Source organism: Chionomys nivalis, chromosome 14 (genome assembly GCF_950005125.1).
Source record: "Chionomys nivalis chromosome 14, mChiNiv1.1, whole genome shotgun sequence".
NCBI lineage: Eukaryota > Metazoa > Chordata > Mammalia > Rodentia > Cricetidae > Chionomys > Chionomys nivalis.
Window position 1 is genome coordinate 46835377 of NC_080099.1, and position 21478 is coordinate 46856854.

General features: G+C 44.4%; 1 protein-coding gene across 4 annotated transcripts in view; it reads left to right on the forward strand.

Annotated features, from left to right (window-relative positions):
- The window catches only part of Sil1 (SIL1 nucleotide exchange factor), a 244298-nt gene that overhangs the window by 144603 nt on the left and 78217 nt on the right, over positions 1–21478 (forward strand). For all 4 annotated transcript variants that reach the window (XM_057789291.1, XM_057789290.1, XM_057789292.1 and 1 more), the window contains one exon: positions 13741–13861. In XM_057789291.1, coding sequence (XP_057645274.1) covers positions 13741–13861 — 121 coding nt within the window. The remainder of the gene's footprint in view (positions 1–13740; positions 13862–21478) is intronic.

Here is a 21478-nt window from a genome sequence, read left to right on the forward strand (position 1 = left end):
TAAGCATCTCTTACGTGTATTTTTTACTCCTTATGGTGAACTGTATTAACCCTGTCAAATTGATAGATAGCAAGATGCCTGTTCTGTAGATGATTTAGAGCTTATCAGTACACGATGATAGACTCTAACGGTTAGAGCTGTCAAGGGGTGGAGCAGGGTCTTCTCGAGTGGTTCCTTTGCCGCCTAGGCTGAGCAATTGTTGGAATCATCCGTATGGCTCAAGCTGCAGCTCTGGCTGGTGAACCAGCAGTAGAGATGAAGAGAACATGCCACTGTTGAGTAGGTTTCTCAGCACTCATGGTCCAAACTGTTGAGATAAGAGCAGCAAACAGATTATTCCACACACACTCTCATAGGTGAAAGAAGGCTTAGTGACTGACAGCATTTGTTCTTCAAAGTGCCTGCAATGGGAAGGGGTAAGGATTTGTGACCAGTTGTTTTGGAGACTATCTTCTCTACACTGTACCTGTTGCTTCACCTTCCTTTTCTACCCCAAGCTGCAAATGGAGTGGGGAGGCGTGGATATCCTTATCCTTTGTGGATAATCTAGAGGAAAATTTGACTCTCGGAATTTCGTCCCTCTGGGTATCCTATGGTTTGCCTTACTTTGTGCTGCTGAGAACATACAAGTGCAGGGCTTTTGTGGTAGAGAAAATGCAGAGGTCAGTAGTACTTGATACTGTTTTGAAATAATTCCTAGAACCATGTTTGGCTGTGGAAGTAACAAGTACTATAAAGAGAACAAACAGCTCCAATTATGGTGACAGGGTCCCTGGGGATTGATGTGGCAGAGAAAGGAAAGAGATTAAGAATTAAATCTCCATACCTTGGCACTTTGGTCTTTTAACATTCTTATTAAATTATAATTTCTCCTTTAGGAAAACAAATGAGGACAAAACACATGTTTAGAATGCAGGCTTCATGCTTTACATTTGATAATGAGCAGGTTTAGCACTCTTTGGTTCTCAGTCAACCTGTGTTCAAAGTGTCAATTAGCCAATAAATATTATGAGAAGCAAGAGTCAGAAACAGTTGTGTCATTCCTGCTAATGAGCTGCTAATGAAATCGTGCCTGGGCAGAGTCCTCTGGAGTCTCCTTTAGAAAAAGAGCCTGACACCCCTGATCCCTGAGAAACAGGCACATTTAACTCCTTCACTCCCGGTTCATCAGTTTCCTGTCTCTGCATTATGAAGTGAAGCTTCTGTATCACACTTAATTTCAATTGTGGCAAGAATTTTTGAAACAATCTTCATTTTACTGAGTAGCTTTGAAGCAGGTTTAAAGGGCTAATAGAATATAAGGTGTAGTCTTTCCCCAATTTTCTTGGGTCTGTGGATGATTCCTTTTCCTTTTTTTAAATGTTTTTGTGTCTTTTCTCTCCTTACCCCAACTCTCTCCTTCTCCCCTCCCCTCCCCTTCCCTTTCTCCCTCCCCTTCTCCCCTCCCCTCCCCTTCCCTTCCTCCCTCCCCTTCAGTGAAGTCTGGGTAACTTCAGGATTCTGTAAAGATAAGGTAACAGGAGTGAATGGGGACTGTATCTTACAAAGAGATGTGGCAGCAAATGGTGAACTTCCCAGAAACTAGATGCCCACAATGAGTAAAAACTAAGGGGCTCCACTGTACTTGCTAGTCTTACTGCCTCACTATGTAAAGTAAAAAAAGGGAAGAGAGATGAGAGGGTAGGCTAGGAGCTGACTGAGAACCAAGTGCAGACATGTATTGTGGGTTTCTATGCCTTCTTCATCCTAGCCTCCTGTATTTCTCCTCTGAAATTATTAAATGTGGGGCTGTGATGTGTCCCGGGGGCTGATGGGAAGACTTATTGCATGTTCTTAAAGTTCTGATGCTTTTGTGGGGGATGCTGATGGAACTGAGGTAGAACTACTTTCCCTGGTCCTTTTCGCTGCTCGGTCTTCTCATTTCATGTCCATCCTCTGAGTTCAGCTCTGTGTGTCGGAGAGGACGGTGATAACGTCCTGATGGCCTTTTGCTCCTTGAACTCCCCAGTTTATAGGCTGAGGTCCAGGTGCTTCAAGCATGCTCAGACATTGCTTTCAGGAGAAGTGTTCTTTAGGTTTAGTTCTTTTTTTTTTTTTTTATTAAAATTTATTTATTTATTTATTATGTATACAATATTCTGTTTGTATGCCTGAAGGCCAGAAGAGGTCGCCAGACCTCTTTACAGATGGTTGTGAGCCACCATGTGGTTGCTGGGAATTGAACTCAGGACCTTTGGAAGAGCAGGCAGTGCTCTTAACCACTGAGCCATCTCTCCAGCCCTAGGTTTAGTTCTTAAGTGTCCTTATCTCTCCCATTTACTTACTAGAACTCAGGAACCAGATTGGATTTGTTTATGTCCCTCCTGGTAGATGCATACACAGTTGACCGTGATAGGAGGAGTGTCTCGAGAACATTGGGCTCTTGCCCAGGCCTCAGTAAATGCTCACTGACAGGCTAGTTGTAGAGAGAGGCTCACTGTTCATTTATGCTCAGTAGAGCCCTTGCCTGTTTCAGGCACTTCTATTGTAACAGGAAGTCTTCTCTTTGTTGTTGTTGGTGGTGGTGGCTGCGGTGTGTGGTGTATCCATGTGTTTGTGGCTGTATATGCCCATGCATACCTATATGGAGATCGATATTGGTAGTTCTTCTATTTCCCTCTGCCTCAATCTTTCAGACAGTCTCTCACTGAGTTTTTAAGTTGGCTAGCCTATGAGTCTCTAGGACCCCCTGCCTCTGCCCCTGCCAGTACTAGGGTCACAGAAGCTAGACTCCATTCCCAGCTCTTTATCTAAGTGCCAGAATCAGGAGCTCATCTTTGCATAGCAGGCTTCTTACTCATGGAACTATTCCCCAGTCTCAAGAGAAAGTTTTCAAAGTGACTTCTGTAGTGTTTGTCCCTGAAGATTATATTAGCTAGGGTTCTCTGCAGGAACAGAATTGCTAAAAGGAATGTGTGTGTGTGTGTGTGTGTGTGTGTGTGTACATACATACATACATATGGATTCATTAAAGTGGCTTACAGGTTGTGGTGTAGCTAACCCAAAAATTACTGTCTCCTGACAGAAAGTCCACAGTCCACGAGGCTGGGTGTCTCAGCGGCTCTTCAGTATACACTGGGATCCTGAAGAAATAGGCTTCAATGCCAGTGAGCCCAGGGCAAAAACTTCTTTCTTCCCTGTCCCCTACATAGGCTGCCAGCAGAAGGTGTGGCCCCATTTAGGAAAGGTCTTCTGACCTCAGATGGTCCAGATTTAAGGTCAAATCCCTCACAGGTCAAGCTGACAACCAAGCATAACCATCTCAGGGAGGCTTGTTTTTGTGATTCTGGTTGTCATAGCGATCGGAGACCAGCTGTCATCTGTCTGCCCTGGCTCTGGGAAAGGGGACAGCGGCGTGGGGCAACAGTGAGATTTTTGGAGGTTCTTTCTGGGAGGGTCACGAAAGCTGACGGGGTAGCTCTCTGAGGGGCTTCCCTGCAGCCGGAGAGCTGTGCGCGCACTGGGGAGCAAGCCTTTTCTCAGAGAGCTCTTAGAAGGCCCCACATGGAGTCTAGAGTCTATGACTCAGAGTTGAAAGATCAGTTTGGTGAAATTTTTTATTTTTCTCAGTTTGTCATTGTTTAGTCCTTTAAAAAAAATGTGTCAGTATAACCACAACCCAGAATATCTCATTAAGTGTTTCGCTTTAAAAAAACAAGAAAGAAAGAAAAGTCTCTGTAGTTCACTTAAAAAATAACAGCATGCGCTTCAGGGTTGGGTGCCCTAGAGATATGCGCACACTTCTGTCACTTGTTCAGTTTACTTCTGCCTGGGAGATGAGATGCTCATCTGTGTGCAGCAGGGGCCTTGCCAGAGCTTGTTTGGGGTTTCAATAAAAAGGCAAAGGAAGGAGGATAGGGCTGTGGTAGTCATGGCAACCAGGCCTGGGCTGGCTCAGGGCTGCCCAGCCCTAGTTAGGCGGGTGGCGGCCCTAGTGAAGCGTGTGGTGTGGCATATTCTTTCTGGCTGGTGTGGCAGAAGGAACTGGTGTTCTGGAGGCCTACTGTGTGCCCTGGAGCTGAGCCTGAGCTGTGGGCCTGAGTAATTGATCCCTGCCCTTCAGAAATTCAGCTTTTTAATGGGGAGATGTTACTCTTACTATATTACCTGAAGAACTTAAATAATAATAATAATAAAGTCTGTTTTATCTTGGTTGATATTTACCTTTTGGGGACTTTGAGGTTGCATTCCTGAAGTACCTTTTTCTTTTTCTGGACCCATAATTGTTTCTTATTGGTTCCCTACAAAGAGTATAGCACATTAAGGAAAGTGGGGATGGTAAATTCTTTTTATTTGTTACATAAGGGTGCAAAGATTCAGAAAGATAAAGGAATTTGGCTAAATTCACCTGGCTTCCAAAGACATACCTGCCTGAGTATCAGAGTTTTAGGGTCCATAGTAGGGTGTGTCTTGACTATAACTTACTTGCCACAGAGAAGCAGGTGGTCAGTTGTCTTTTTTAAATGCCTGATTTTTTTTTTCACCCACCAAGGTGGAAAACACACAGCAAATGAACTCAACAACCTAACAATCTAGCATTAAGTGATGCAACCAGTATCTGGAGGCAGGATTCACTCACCGACAGTGGGTAGCGTATCAGGTTAAAAGTCCGATTGCCCAGTGCTTACGGAGCCACCACGTCTGTATCTGCTGGTGGGGGAAGGGCAGAGAATGCTCCTGGAAAGTGAGTTCCTTGAGAGACAGAAGCCTCAGTTGAGCTTAACCAGGCCAACCAGGGTTCCTGACACTCAGTAGTCACCAAGGTCAGAGTCAGGCCAATGGTAGAGAGTCCTGGTGGGAGAGGCAGCCACTGAAACTGTCCCTTGTTGCTAAAGTGTGTGGCTGTGTGCTGTGAGTTATTGTGGAGACCAGTCTGTTGAGCTGCTTGGAGTCTGGGTTTGTAGGGCCCTTCAGAGGCCCACCTTGTCCTTGTTGACTTTTTGGTTCCTGCTTCTGACTGGGGCAGGCAACGGCTCCCAGGCATTGCTGGCTAAACCCAGTGCTCATTCTGATGTCAGCATGTTCTGATGCCAGGATGTTTGAGTCCAGTGACTCCATCTTTGTTTTCCTTTGTTGTTGTAAGTGTTCACTATATGTAACTAACAGGGACAGCCATTTGGCTTCAGGCCTCAGTATCCACTACAACTAGAAATCCTGAAGTAGAGCATCCCTCAGCAGAATCGCACGGAATATACTTCACACCTCTTCCCTCCTGAAGCCACAAAACAGACTGGCGCAAGAGCATCCATCTTAGCTGGTGCTATGTCTGCTGAGGCTGGGCAGCCAGGTGATGCCATAGCCTCATGGCCTGAAGAGGCCCCTGCGATTGTGAGTCCATGAGGGACAAATTTTAATCACTGGGCCCTAGGAGGAGCTGGGATAAATCCTGAGTCAGGCAACACTTGATAATGGGTGAAACGTATCTTTTCCAGCAGTGACAAATTGGCGTCTGTGGGCTGAATTCTATTTATAGCTATGTTTTGTTTAGCTTTCCGATGTTCTAATTTGACTGCATTCTGAAAGGGCACTTTTCACAGGCCCTGCCGTTCCCTGTGTTCTAACAGATGGCCTCTCTCTTCTCTTCACCAGCCTTCCTTCATGGACAGTTGTCTCCTACCCCTGAGACCACCATTCTTATCGACTCTCCTCCCAGGTCTCTCTGCCCAGGTCCTCATGGTCTCAGGCATTCTTACTCTTTCCTTTCTTGTCCTTCAGGGACTGTCTCTATGTTCTCAGCTTAGACTGGTTTGGCCCCTAGACATATTTGTTGTCATTGGATTGCATCTTATAAACTGATTGCTTCTTAGGGATTAAAAGGACAGTATTCTTTATCTGAACAAATAAAATTTGAAAAAAATTCCTAAGAGACAATTTATATTTCTCCATGTGCTATGGATAGGGAGAATATATGGGTAGTTTCTAGACTATAGTGTTCCATGGAGCAGAAAAACTTCAAAAGAAAATTCTGGGGACCAGAACCTTTTTATTTTGCTGAGTTAAAGACTTTAGCATAGAAATCAACTACCATCTATCATTATCATATTTTTTTTAATATTTATTTATTTATTTATTATGTATACAATATTCTGTCTGTGCATATGCCTGCAGGCCAGAAGAGGGCACCAGATCTCATTACAAATGGCTATGAGCCACCATGTGGTTGCTGGGAATTGAACTCAGGACCTCTGGAAGAGCAGTCAGTGCTCTTAACCTCTGAGCCATCTCTCCAGCCCCTATCATTATCATATTTTAACACTAAAAAGAATCATTATTAGCTGCTCTTAACTTCCGTGTTTCAGGACCATTGGGATCAGTTGCCACCATAAACAAAGCACCTCAAAGCTTGGTGGCTTAAAGCAACAGTAATTCCTTCTGTCTAGCTCTGACACTTAGAGCCAGTCACGGCTCACACACCCTGCATGTGCCCCCAGAGAAACAAGAGAAGCAGCCAGGATGTAGAGGAGCGATGGTACCCAGAAGGATTGGAAATGACAGAAATGAGCCAACTGTTACAGATGCAGTTAACAGTGCCACTGAGGGTTGGGAAGAAATGACAACCCAAGAGACTTTGTATATAGCCACAACATTGATAAATATATCTACCATAAAGATATGGATTGGCATTAAATTTTTGTTTATTGACTGGGTGGTGGTGGCGCACGCCTTTAATCCCAGCACTCGGGAGGCAGAGGCAGGCGGATCTCTGTGAGTTCGAGACCAGCCTGGTCTACAAGAGCTAGTTCCAGGACAGGCTCCAAAACCACAGAGAAACCCTGTCTCAAAAAACCAAATAAATAAATAAATAAATAATAAAATAAATTTTTGTTTATTGCATCTTATTGGTGTATGCGTACACACACGTGGTGCACGAGCCATGGCTCATCTCTGGAGGTCAGAGGACAGCTGTAGGAGCTGGTTCTGCTCTTCTACCACGTGGGGCCCAGGGGCTGAACCCAGGTTTGTGAGGGTTGGGGCAAGAGCCTTTATTATTGAGCTCTCTTGCTAGCCTGTAGATTGGCTTTTTTGTTTTTATTTTTCAAGGTGGGGTTTTTCTGTAGTTTTGGAGCCTGTCCTGAAACTAGCTCTTGTAGACCAGGCTGGCCTCGAACTCACAGAGATCCGCCTGCCTCTGTCTCCCAAGTGCTAGGATTAAAGGCGTGCGCCACCACCACCCAGCTTAAGTTGACATTTTTGAAACTAATTGCTTTACATTGCAGAGTTAAATATATTGTAAATGTATCATAGATAATGTCACAGTTGGAGAGATAGTCATAGAAGGGACTGTAAGAAGAGAGGCGATTCTGCTGTGTTAGCCTGGAGTCTGTACTATCTGTCTAAATTAGTAAGTTTCAGAGTGTATAGAGATAAGGGCTAGCGTGTTTGCCTAGCATGAAGCACCAGGTCCAGTCCCCAGCACCACATAAAACAGGCATGGTGGCACATGTCTGTAACCTCAGCACTCAGAAAGGGAGGCAGGAGGATCCTCAGCCTGGGCTACAGGAGACCCTGTCGCAAAAGCATATGCCCACAGAGAAACAGAAGTATAAATGTGTTTGTGTGTGTGTTCTGTTGTATACGTGGATGAGGGATCTGTGTCCCCTCGGCGGTGCTGGAAGCAATGGCTCCCTAGTAGGAATGGATAACTCCAGCGTGAATCTTGGTCTCTAAATACTGTTTTCCAATAGATAATGAGGTCTGAGCAAAGGAAACTATATTAAGGTGAACATGGAACTTCTTGAGGAATCAGAAAGTAAAGAAATACTTTGGAAAATAAAACGGTGTTGAGGAAGCAGGTACTTGTTAAAATAAAAGAGTGGACCAAAGGAACTCCTCCTAACTGTTAAAACTGAAACATTCTGAGCAGCAAAATAGTTACTGCTCTTGGGCGGGAGAGATGGTTACACAAGCAAGAGGACCAGAGTCTGTTCCCCAGAATCCACAAAACCAGAGCCCTGTTCCCCAGAATCCTCATAAATGAGGGTGAGCCTGGTAGCCCCCCTGTATTTTCATCCTTGGAAGGTGGAGACTGGCTGTAGTGGTTTAAATGAGATGTTCTCCATACCTGGTCCCTCATTTGTCCTTTTTGGGAAGGATTAGGAAGTGTGGCCTTGTTGAATGAAGTTTGTCACTTGAACTTTTGAGTCTCAAAAGCCATTTGGAGTTAGCTCCAAATATGCAGGGAATTTCCTTGGTAAGCTAGCTATTGAGACCATCCTTACTTGTGAGCTCTGGGTTTGATTGAGAGACCTCTTAAAGAATGAATTAGGAAGAGTCCTGATATTAACCTTGGACTCCATACATGTGTACCCACACTTCTGTGAACATGCATACATGCATATGTAAGCCACACACATATGTACATGAAGGAAAAAGAAGAATAAACCAAACAGGGGGCTGGAGAGATGGCTCAGAGGTTAAGAGCATTGCCTGCTCTTCCAGAGGTCCTGAGTTCAATTCCCAACAACCACATGGTGGCTCACAGCCATCTATAATGAGATCTGGTGCCCTCTTCTGGCATGCAAGCATACATGGAAGGAATGTTGTATATATAATAAATAAATAAATCTTTAAAAAAAAAAGAATAAACCAAACAAAACCCAACAATAATTCTAGAACAAGGAAACAGCTGGATAGTGGTAACACTGGTAGGGTTGGAAAGGGGTCTTTAATTAGTTAACACTAATATTAATTGTTCTATGACTATGTAAGATATTAACTTTGGGAAAGGGTGTTTGGAATATGTACTGTTTTTTGCAAATTTTAAACCAAATTTAAAATTATCTCAAGTAAATTTCTACAGTTCAGCTTGACCTGGCTGATTACCCAGGTCTTAGTGCGACCCACCCCCAGCGTGCAGTTTGCATCCAGGGCTGGCGCCTGGGTCTCCCCTTCTGAGAGCTGGGATCTGCCTCCAGAGAGTCAGTGCTGGGTTAACAGCCCCTGGAGGCTTTGGGATCCCGGTCTTCTGCCTTTGTCCTATCTTCGTCTAATCCCTCTTTCTTTTTCTGGCTGTCTTGTTACTTCTCTGCTCTGCACTTTCCCAGCACTTCCTTGGTTGGCTGGTTTGTTTGCTATGTTTTTCCTCCTTTACAGAAGCTAAGAGATGCAGGTCAGATCACACTCCAACTTGGCGTTTTTCCCAGCAGGGTGGAGACATGTGAAATGTTGTATTTTCTGTTGCTCTGCGAGGGCTGCCACAACCGGTCTCGTAGACTAAGTGAGCTAACCTGTGTTTTGAGTCTACGCCATTGTGCTTGTTCTTGCCCCCTGTGGTGGCTCGTGTGAAAAGAGCAATTTTGGAATTTTCTCCAAATAAAATAATTATTCACATAAGATCCTATTTTCTTCCACCCATTATGTCTGAAGCCTATATATTCATGTTCTTTCTCTATCCCATTTCTAAGACCAAAACCAGTAAATTTGCGATGTCACTGTTGTTTTTATAAACATTAATATTTTATTAGTAAAAATAACTCTTCACATGACTAATTGATATGAATCTCTTTGCTTTAGTGAAAGCTCTCATTCAAAAATATTTCTCTATATATATTAAAATTTTTACTCAGCAAATAATCATTGAGCATTCACTGTATACTTAGCTATGAGTAATCCCTAGGAAGAAAATGGTGAACATATAACCAGATAAACTTTAAAACTTACAAAATATGGGTTGTGGTGCTCTGAAAGCTCTTGGGTAGACAGATCTGACCTGAGGAAGCAGGTTGCTGCTTAGGCGGGTGACGGCCCTTAGCTCGAATGCAGACGTGAGGCGGAGGCCGGCACTAGACAGAGCATTCCAGGCAGCGAGAGCAGAGGTGAAATGCCCTCTGATAGGGGATAGGTTCTTTCATGGGGAGAAGGGGTGGACAGGGCTGAAGAGGGGCACTGGTGGACCTCACAACTAGGGTAAAGATTTTCTCTTTTCCCCTAAGAACAATTGGAAAAGTCTATCCGGTTTGAAGCAGAAATTGTATTTATTAATTCTCTCTCTCTAACTCCCTGCCACCCCCCCCACTCTCTGTCCCTTTCCCCCTTTCTCCTCTCTCTTCTTTTTGTCTACACACACACACACACACACACACACACACACACACACACACAGAGGAATGGGTTGGAGCAGGCCTGTTGGAAAGTTATGGTAGTGTCCAGACCAAAAATATGGTGATAGTCTGGATAAAAGCAATAGTGGAAAGATGGAAGAAAAGATTTGTTTTATTCTTGGGCTTTTTTTTTTCCTTTTAAAGAATTTATATTAGCCACGTGGTGGTGGTGCTCACCTTTAATCTTAACACTCCTTTGGCAGATGCAGGTGGATCTCTGAGTTCAAGGCCATCTACAGAGCAAGTTCCAGGATGTCCAGGGCTATACAGAGAAACCCTGTCTTGAAAAAAATCAAAATAAATAAGTACACAAGCAAACAAATAGATTTTATTAGGTTTATCACTCAGACATGGTGGTGCACGTCTTTAACCCCCGTACTCAGGAGGCAGAGGCAGGCGAATCTCTCAGTTTGATGCCAGCCTGGTCTACATAGTGAGTTCCAGGACATTCAGAGCTACCTAGTGAGACCCTGTCTCATAAAACTGAGTGGGGGAAGGGGGAGAGGAGAGACAGATAGACAGAGACATAGCAGAAAAATTGGACAGGTTTTGGAGATGACAAAGCAGATGCGTATATCACAGGTGGTCTGGGTACTGCACAGCTGGAATGAACTGTGCGCTATTTCATGGGCTTCTGATCTCTGTAATATGCACCCAGGAGAGAATATTCTGTTTGCGTTGCTAGTTTGAGGTCTCTCTGAGTGAAGCACCTTCTCTCCCTCGTTGTTCAGGGAGGAGAAAATAAAGAATTACCTGTTAGGAATAGAAGTTGCCATTTCTCTGTTTTTGCCTGACCTTTTTCAGGAGCCATCTTAAGCCATTAGGATTTTTGTTTTAGTTTTTTCTTGTGACAGAGTCTCACTCTGCAACCTATACTGGCCTAGAACTCATTGTGTAGCCCGGGCTAGCCTGGGACTTATGGTAAGTCTCCTGCCTCTGCTTCACAAGTGTTGGGATCATAGGTATGTGCTATCAACTCAGCTCATTAGCATTATGTCTCTGTTCCAAGAGAGAAACCAGGCCTTGTATAGAGCAGCAATGTGAGCCCACACTCCTTCCAGTGCTGTGGCATAGCCTTCCCCATGACCTTCCTGGTGCTATGGTCCAGCCTGCCCCGTGCACTGTGATGAAGCCTTTGCACACAGGGTCCTCTCATTTAGGATATCCCCCCACCCCCATGTGTATCCCAGTGATAGTTTTTATTTTTTATTTTTTTTGGTTTTTCGAGACAGGGTTTCTCTGTGGCTTTGGAGCCTGTCCTGGAACTAGCTCTGTAGACCAGGCTGGTCTCGAACTCACAGAGATCCGCCTGCCTCTGCCTCCCGAGTGCTGGGATTAAAGGCGTGCGCCACCATCGCCCAGCTCCCAGCGATAGTCTTTAGATGTACTGCAGGTTCTGTGTATTTCAGCCAGGGCTGTAGCCGCTCCTCTTTGCGGTGGAGTGGCAAGACAGAAAGGACATCTGGAAACATCTAGGAAACATCTCAGTATGATGTTTCCTAGTTCCTTGGTTGGAGGCAGAGTGGCTACAGAACCCAAGGATCTGCCGCAGTCCTGCTAGCATTGAGAACCGTGAACTCTTCTCTGTTCAGTACTCTAATTTAGTCTCTGGGTTCCTGTGATCAGCCTGAGAGAGCTTGGGCTATGTTTTTGGTTTTTGGATTTTTTTTCCTTACAAAGATTTTTTTTTAAGATTATAACTTTTTTTTTTTTAAAGGTCTTATTATGTAGCTCAGGGTGTCCTCATATTGAGTACTCAGGGTAGCCTCAAACTCAAAATCCTCCTGCTTCAGGCTCTAAGTATTGGGATTAGAGCTATTACTACCATGCCTGTTTTCCATTTTGTGCTCCTGAATCAAACTCAGTGCCAATACTCAGGACCATCTCTGGCAAAGAAAACAGGCAAAGTCCAAGTGTCAGAATTAATCTTTTTTTGTGTTTTTGTTTTTAAAGAAAAATACTTATTCCTCTTATGCCGTTATCTTCTGAATGCCAGGGTTAGAGGTCGGTGCCACCACCCCCAGATTTAGAGGCATCATTTTCGCTTCAAATTTCCTATCTCCAAAAAGCTCCTTCTATAAATTGTCAGTCCTTCAGCCAGTGACAGTAATCCTTGTGCTGGCATGCTGGATGTTTTGGTACATGCCTGTAATCCCAGGATTTAGGAGACTCAGGCAAGAAAAACAAGAGTTCAAGTTCGCCTGGGCTACATAGTGAATTCTAGGCTATCTAGGTTACAGGGTAAGAATGTATGTATGTATGTATGTATGTATGTATGTATGTATGTATGTATATGTATGTATAATCATTTAAAATTTTTATTTATATATAGTTTATATGTAGAAAGATTATTTTTGGCCGGGCAGTGGTGGCGCACGCTTTTAATCCCAGCACTCGGGAGGCAGAGGCAGGCCGATCTCTGTGAGTTTGAGGCCAACCTGGTCTACAAGAGCTAGTTCCAGGGCAGGTTCCAAAAGCTACAGAGAAACCCTGTCTCGAAAATAAAAAAAAAAAAAAAAAAGAAAAAGAAAGATTATTTTTGTATTTCTAGAAGCTACTATGGTGGTCTGGTATGTAATAGTTGCCTGGTAAATGCATTTTCTCTGAATGATTGGATGAATGAGTATAATGTTCTATTTGTAGAACGTGATATTGGCATAGTCGCTTGTAAACTATCCCTGGGTATTTTGTGCATTGCATACACATAGTCCATCCTTTGACAGCACTTGTTTCCCCAGCTAATGGATCTGTTCCTCTGAGATGAGTGGGCGCAGTTTTTCAGTTTCTCTTAGCTCTGCTGCCTGCTTTCTTGGCTACTATATCTTTCTGCTTTTTTTTTTTTTTTTTTGTAGGGTTTCTCCATGTAGCCCTGAACTCCCTCTATTGACCAGGCTGTCCTCAAACTCAGATCTGCCTGCCTCTGGCTCCAGAGTGCTGGGACTAAAGGCGCATGTCACTATGCCCATCAGATCCCTTTTTCTTATTCATAAGTGTTATGAACCACATATTTTATGTACCAAGCTCTAGCATTCGGCCTGGGGAAATCCAAAAGGGAGAAATACAGTTCCTGTGATCAGGGAAAAGAGATACAAAAGAGCCCAGTTTTAAAAATGAGGGTGATGAGCTACCAAGCTTGCTAGCATTCTGGGATGTCTTGGATGGTGTGAGACTTTCAAGGGAGGGGCAAGAAGGGTGTTACAGAAAAAGACAATAGTGTCAGCAATGTCTTGATGATGGCTGGGGAATTACCCGCCGTTTGCCCACTGCAGACAACAACAAAGCTTACTAGCCTTATTCCCAGAAGGTACAAAGTAGACGTGATTATCACATTCTGATAAGCAGGTGTTGATCTTAAGATTGCGGGTCCTTTTTGACCCCCTTACCTTAATGTCTTATAGATTCTGTTAGAGAATAGTGAAGAGTCTGTCTGAGTGAGTGTGGGATCAGGACACAGAGAGAGTTGGGCCAGAGAGGTAAACTGGACATGGTATTCTGATCTTCAGAAACTGCTCGGTCCTGTCGGTGTGTTAGCCAGCCATTCCATCCACTGTCCTGCCGAGTTTCCTGTATGCCATGCAACCTTTCTCTTTGTGACTTTCAGGTCAGGCTGTTCCTGCAGGATCCCATGTGCGATTGAATCTACAAACTGGAGCAAGAGAGGTGAAACTCCAGCAAGAAGACAAATTCCAAAATAATTTCAAAGGATTTAAAAAAGGCAAAAGGTACTGTATTAGTCCTGGGGACTAGGAGACTTAATGATGACATTGATTTGGAAATACTAGCAATGTTACCTAATTCAAGAGTGAATTTGTTTCTCTGTGTAGCCCTGGCTGTCCTGGAACTTGTTATGTAGACCAGGTTGGCCTATAACTCAGCTCAGATGTTCTTGCCTCTGCCTCCCAAGTGCTGGGATTAAATGTGTGCTCCATGACCAGCTATATGTGTTACAATTTTTATTTGAAATTTAACACTATAAAATTTATGATTAAAATTGTCAGGGTTTATGGACATTTACTTCACTTCTTTGGAAAGAAATATCTTGCAAAGAAAACAGAAGCTGTAGAGGAATACTTAATCTGTCTTAAAAGTGAAGCTGTTTCCCCAGTTCTTTAAGGGTACCCACTTGAATCCCAGCAATTCATGTGCTGATTACCGATGAGTCATCTGTTCATTAAAACAAGCCTGTTAGGCCTTCTGCTTTTCAGTGATATTCCCTTGGTGAACAATAAAATTGCCTGTAGAAGTCTAATTCAGACTAACTTCCCTCTCGTTAGCCGGGTTAAAATAAGCTTTCCCGTAGTGTGTGAGTGGAAGCTACCGCAGTCCCAGTGTTTGCAGGGTTCCTAACTTTGTAATAACCAGTTCGAGTGGTTTGATTTTAGAGAATTAACAGTTTCTATTTTTCCTGTTAATTACCTCGAATTAACAAATTTTCCTTGCTTGGTATTTCCTGAAAGAGAGGAAGGGAAACTTAGGCCTGGGATTAATGCCCCTTAATATTAATATATAGCATTACCACAGGGACCAGATACTTAGGATGCGCTTGTTGGGACTGCTGCCTGTCTAGGTATGGCCAGTGAGCCAGGGTGGTTCTTATTTTAATAATTAGGAAAACCAAAAAGAACATTTAATGATTGTGGAAATTATGTGAAATCACATGGCATTTCTCTCCATGTCATCTATGGCTGCTTCCTTGTTATAGTGGTAGAGTGGAGACGGCACAGAGCTTAAAATATTAACTGGCTATCACTTGTATTTTGTGAACCCTGTTCTGAAAATTATTTGGAATTAATCTTGATTAAATAGATCCTATTCAGTTTTTTGATTATTACTAATTTAACAATTTTTAAATTTTTTTTTTCAAGACAGGGTTTTCTCTGTAGCTTTGGAACCTGTCCTGGAACTAGCTCTTGTAGACCAGGCTGGCCTCGAACTCACAGAGATCCGTCTGCCTCTGCCTCCCGAGTGTTGGGATTAAAGTTTTTTGCCACTATACCTGGCTTAATTTAACAAATTTTACAGTTATATGTAAACTAGAAAGGGTTGTTAGAGAACTGGCCCTCCCTACCCTCCCCTCCCCTCCCTCCCTCCCTCTCTCTTTTTTTGAGACAGGGTTTCTCTGTGTAGCCTTCACTGTCCTGGAACTTGCTCTGTAGACAAGGTTGGCCGTGAACTCACAGAGATCTACCTGTCTCCAATCTCCCAAGTGCTGGGATTTTGTCACCACTACCATGCTCTTTTTTTCTTTTTGTTTCATTTTTAAAAATGTGTCAAATGTGTGTTTGTATGTGTCAAACATGTGGGGTGCCTGCAGAGGCCAGAAGAGGGTGTCATATATCTTAGAACTAGAGTCACAGGTGGTTGTGAGCCACCCAACATGGGTGCTGGGAACTAAACTCAGGTCCTCTGGAGGGGCAGCACGCTCTCAATTGTTGAGCCATTTCTCCAGCTCTATGACCTTTCCTTGACCTACCACCTGACTAAAATACCATTAGCTGGTCCATGTCCCTGTTTAGTCCAGTGCCACTCATAAACCCCACAAAGGAGCATGGACAGTTTTTACAATTAGGAGATTCTAATTTCCATTAAAATGGAGGCATTTGTCGTCATCACAGACTAGGAAAGTTCTTTCTTCTTCCCTATCTCTTCATATAGGCCTATACTTGTGGTGGCCCAAGTCATACAATTCTTTCTCACAGCCATATAGGATAATCAGGTAACTGTTGTACAGCCTGCTAGCCTTTCCCACCTCCAGAAAGCATGTGTGTGCACATGCTTCAGTGTGTCAGTCACGGCACATGGGACTCTTTGCTCACAGCTCGTCCAGTTCTTATTTTTTAATGAAAAAGCGAACCTCCTCTTTGGCTTAAGAATTGAGAGCTTCTGGTTTGTTGTTTTGTGTGCTCCCGGCTGCAGGTCATCAGTAGGAGCACTCATTGCTCGGGTCATCACCTACTGCTCAGGTCATGGTAGGAGCACTCACTGCTTGGGTCATTGGTAGGAGCACTCACTGCCCAGGTCATCGGTAGGAGCACTCACTGCTCGGGTCATCGGTAGGAGCACTCACTGCCCAGGTCATCGGTAGGAGCACTCACTGCTCGGGTCATCGGTAGGAGCACTCACTGCTCGGGTCATCGGTAGGAGCACTCACTGCTCAGGTCATCAGTAGGAGCACTCACTGCTTTCTCTTTGCTCCTTTTAGAGCAGGTCTCGACCCTTCCACGGGGTCACTTACCAGATATCCTGCATACCAGATATTTACGTTATGATTCATAACAGTAGTAAAATTACAATTATGGAGTAACAATGAAATAATTTTATGGTTGTGGTCACAACATGAGGCACTGTCTTAAAGGGTCGCAGCATTAGGAAGGTAGAGAACCACTGTCCTAGAGCAAAAGCCTCTGGTCTGTAGAGACACCATAAGGAGGAGGAACTCTTGTTCCTACTTTTTCCTCTTTGCTTTTCCCCTGTGGACTGTTACTGAGGGCTTTGCCCTAGAATGGGTCCCAGAGTATGCTAGACATTGCCCTTTCTCTCTCAGCTGTTGCAGCCTTCTGGACAGATCCTCAACCAGCCTCCTGTACTTCTACTTCACGGCATCTTCCCGGCTGTGGAGCAGTGAGTGACCTGGAACAGAGGCTTAAGAGCCAGCATCCTGAAATGGGCAGTGTTTTGGATATCTGATTAGGGTGCAGTGGAGGACAAGACCTGCCCCTTTCTGTCAGGTTGTTCAGATGAGTCACTGAACTGGAGAAAGAGGGAGCCACGCCTGTCCACTAGTCCTGCTGGTCATGTTGCTCCTCAGAGCCAGGGGCCTGTGGGCGCTAAGCCTGGGGCAGAGACTTAGGGCTGTCTCAGAAGGTACTCTTGGCACTGCCTGACTTCAAGAATCTTTTTAGGCATAAAAGTTTTATTCTACATCCTGTTAGCATCTTCATAGACAAGCATCTCTTTGCCCTGGAATCTTTTTTGAAACTTCTTCTGTGTTAGAGGAGTAAAGGACAGACTGCTCCATCTGAGCTGTACCGTTTTGGATCAGGCATTTGCTGTGCTGCGGTATGGTGTAGCGGTGAAGAGATGAGCCAAGGCCAAGCTGTTTACCTGCTGTACTAGTTCATTTCACAGGGACCTACTGAATGCCTGCGTGACTGGCACTGGGGAAACAGTGAGAAACAGACAAGTGGTAGCCTCCATAAGGGGAGTGGAGGCCATGTGGAGGTTGACAGGCAGAAAACCAAGAAAATAAACATATGAGTAAGATAATTACAAATTATAATAAGTTCTAGGGAAGAAATGAGCCAAGGTAATGAGTCTCTGCAGGAGACCATGTTAGATAGGATGATTTGGGAAGGAAGACCTCATCAACATATTTGAGCTGAAAGCTAAAGAAAGAGAATTTAAATCCTACAAAGCATTCTGTTTGTAAGTTTGGGGGTTATAGCATTTCAAGCAGATGGAATAGAAAGCAGAGCCCCAGGCTTTGTCAAGTTTGAGAAACAGAAAAATGACTCAGATGGCCAGAGAGGAGGAGATGCTGGGAGACTGGCAGAGGTGAAGATGGAGTAGATGTGTGGGGTGGACACAGTGTATGGGGTGTTGGGGAACATTCTGAATGCTCTCCGTACACCTAAGTATAGTAGAAAGGACTAGAGCATTTTAGGCAAGAGAGTGGCTTAGTATAGCTTAGCAGAATAACTGTAGTGTCTGGATAAGAGATTGAAACTAGGGGAAGAAGCAGCAAAACCCCCCAGGACACCATTTCAGTAGGACCAGACAGGGCAGAGTGGTAACTAAGTCCAGGGCATCACAATGCAGAGTGGGTGAATTTCGAGTTAGTTTGGAAGTGCTGCCACAGGACTTGTGGATGGCTTAGGGTAGAGGCCGGGGAGTGGAGAAAATTTGGTATACGGCCTCTTTCTGGGGCTTGAGCCACTGAGCGCTTAGAGGTGCTGTTTTTTGAAATAGAAAAGTTGCAGATGAACTAGATTTTTAGAGACAAGTATCATGAGTGATATTTTTTATTAACTGAGTGTGACGTGTGTGTTAAACACCTGAAACTCACTTGGATGGGCTAGATGGCTGGCTTAGAGGGTTAACGTGCTTTCTGCCAGGTCTGATCACCTGACTTTCATCCCTTGGGGCATGGTGGAAGGAGCGTACCAGAACCAACTCCTGAGAGTTGTCCTCCAGCTGCTGCGTACATGCTGGGGACCACACCTGGACCATACGTAGATAAATATAGGTGGATTTTGTTTTTGTTTGTTTTTGAGCAAAAGACCTCTGAGATCAAAGATACATCAGTTAGTACACCAGTCCCTTTCCCCTTTGCTGTGAGTACACACTGAAAGAAATAACTTGTTTGGACTTAGTTTCAGGAGCATCACACCATTATGATGGGGCAGAGCAAAGCAAGTCACAGATGCAGGAAGACACAGCCCTTGTTTAGGACAGGGCCTCATGATGTGATTGCCACAAGAAATGCCTTTGCAGGTATACTTTACAGATATGCTAAATCCCCTAGGTACCCCCCATCTATTTTATTTCCCGGCTATAGCCTTCCCTCACCCCCATCCTCCCTTCCCAGCCTCTCTCCCCCACCCTCCATCCCCCTACTCCCCTCATCCCCTTCTCTTTCTCCCCTATCCAGGAAAGGGCAGGTCTCCTATGAGTATCAATAAAACATGGTATATCAAGCTGCAATAAGACTAAGCACCCCCCGTGTATTAATGCCGGGCAAGGCGATCCAATATGAGAAGTAGGGTCCCAAAAGCCAGTAAGTGAGGCAAGACTGCCCTCTCCCCACTGTTAGGAGTCCCATAAGAGAAATAAGCTACATAATTGTAACATATATACAGAGTGCATAGGTCAGTCTTCCTGGTTATGAGTTCAGTCTCTGAGAGCCCCTATGAGCTCAGGTTAGTTGATTGTGTAAGCCTTCCCATTGTGTCCTTGACTTCTATGGCTCCTATAAGCCTTTCTCCTCCTCTGCAGGATTCCTGAACTTACCTAATGTTTGGCCGTGGGTCTCTCATCTACCTCCATCAGTTTGCTGGATGGCAATAGCTGGTCCTAGGAGACAGCCAGTCCAGGCTGCTTACCCACTGCTGCTAGGAGGCAAGCTGGGTCCTCCTCATAGACTCCTGGGAGATTATCCTGCTCCAGGCTTCTACCTGACTCTGAAATGTCCCTACCAGCAGTCCCCCTCAGCGCTCTCTCCCTCTGTTCCCCTCCACCTGATGAAATAAAGTTGAAAATTAATCATAAAAATCAAGATTAATCCTAGCAGGTAGTTGTATAAGATCCTGCTGTTTGAGGGGAGGGATTTGAACTAAAGGTACTAGTGTGGGCATAACTGTCAGATAGATATTTTAATATCTCACCCTAGAGGTGGAAAAGGAAGGTTATTCAGGACTGAACTGTGAACCATTCCAGCGTATAGGGTTTCAGGTAGGAGAGGAGGGTTCATGGAGAGATGGAGGAGGAGTGATGAGATGGGCAAGCGTCGTGACAAACCAGGAGACTTAGAGGAAGGGAGAGCTGTCAGACATTGCTGATTGGTAGAGGAACATGAAGTTGGTGGGAATCTGTTGGGTTTGATTATCAATCACTGGCAATTTTGATGAACAGTGTTAGACAACGATGGGGCTGGGAATATAGCTCAGTTGGTAGAGTGCTTGCCTAGTATATATGAAGTTGTAGGGCCATCTCTGGTACAACAGAAAAGCAGGAGGAATCAGGAGGATTAGAAGGTTGAGATCATACTCTAAGCTTCACAGAATGTTTGAGCCCAGCTTGAGATATATGAGACCCTGCCCCCCAAAACAAACAACAGAACAGTGTTAGCAGTATGGTAAAGACAGGATCTACATTAAAGCAAGTGCAATGTAAACAGCCATCAGGAGGCAAGAGACAGAGTAGCTCCAAGGCCAGCCTTGGGGCCACCCTTGCTAGAGCCACATAACCAGACACTGTGTCTTTTATCTTGTTTTCACTGTCCTGGAACTTGCTCCGTAGACCAGGTTGTCCTCTGTCTTTCATGTGTTGAGCAAAATTAGATGCAAGACAAAATGGCATTAGTCTTGCCAAGTCGAGGAGGAGGAGGAGGAGGAAGAGAATCTGTTCCTCCTGCAGCTCCTGAATCCTTAGCTCCTGAGAATGGAGACAGGCAGTGGTATCCTCACAAGCTTGGCAGTGGAGGAGAGAACCTTATATCTCTCCTAGTGTGTGAGATTGTGCTGATCATTTGAATGAAACACACCTTTAAAGGAGGAGTCCATGCTGACCCACGAGTTAGTGCTCAAGCAATGGGAGTGGTTAGCTATAATAAATTAGTTGAGGATTGAAGTTTAGTAAGAACAAGTATTTTCCTCAGAGCCCTAAAGACTCGTGATGAATCAAGCTGAATGAGGAGAGTCCTGAACACAGATCCTTCTAACCAGGGCTGAGACCTATTGGAATTTGGAATAGAACAGGAAGTAGCCATTTCCCCTCCCTTTGACATGTCCCGTTCTCCCACTGCCTCCAGCAGTTGTGTTTGGCTGGCAATGCAGTTCTTCAGTAGGTTCAGCATCGAACAAGAGGAAGGTTGGCAGCATGGATTGGGCGGCGAAGATGGAGCCAACGCTGCTCGTGAGGCTGTTGACCAAGCCACTGCTGCCATGCTGGATGCAAGCCGAAAGGCTGAGGAAAAGAATAAATTGTTAGACAGGTGCGAACCGAAGGGAAGGGGGGCAGAGTACAGGCTGAAGTGGTGGCCAGCAAACTAGAGCTCTGCCTGCAGAAAATGGAGAGATGGAACACATGAGCCGCTCACAAGTAGAAGAGAAAGAAGCCGAGTCTGGCTAACCATGCATGTCTGTCAGTGGTCCCTCCTCCCTTCTTGTACAATCCAGAGGAATATTTCTTTATCAACTATTTTATAAATTTGAGTTTTTTTGTAGTTCCAGAAACATTTTGAAAAGGTGGGGAATCCCCCCTCATTCCATTTTTAAAGTGTGAATGATTTTTAGAGAGTTTAAGTCATTTGCTGGTTATTTATTTGTTCACTTTTGGAAAGCCAGAAAATAGCAGATTCTGGATCAGGGGAAACTGTGACTGTTTGGGGGTCACCATAGCATTCTTTAGAGGGGGCTAGTTTTATTTCCTACAACACAAAGCGTATTAAACCATAGTTTGGAGTCTCAGTTGTACATTTGTGTATGGGGTATTTTTAGTTATTTCTGGGCTTGTGAAACGGTTTCCAAAAGACCTGTTCCTCGGTCCTTGCCTGTCAGAACTGTAACATCTCCTAACTGTGATAATGTGCTGTGAATGATGGAACTTTTGTGCTGTGTGTG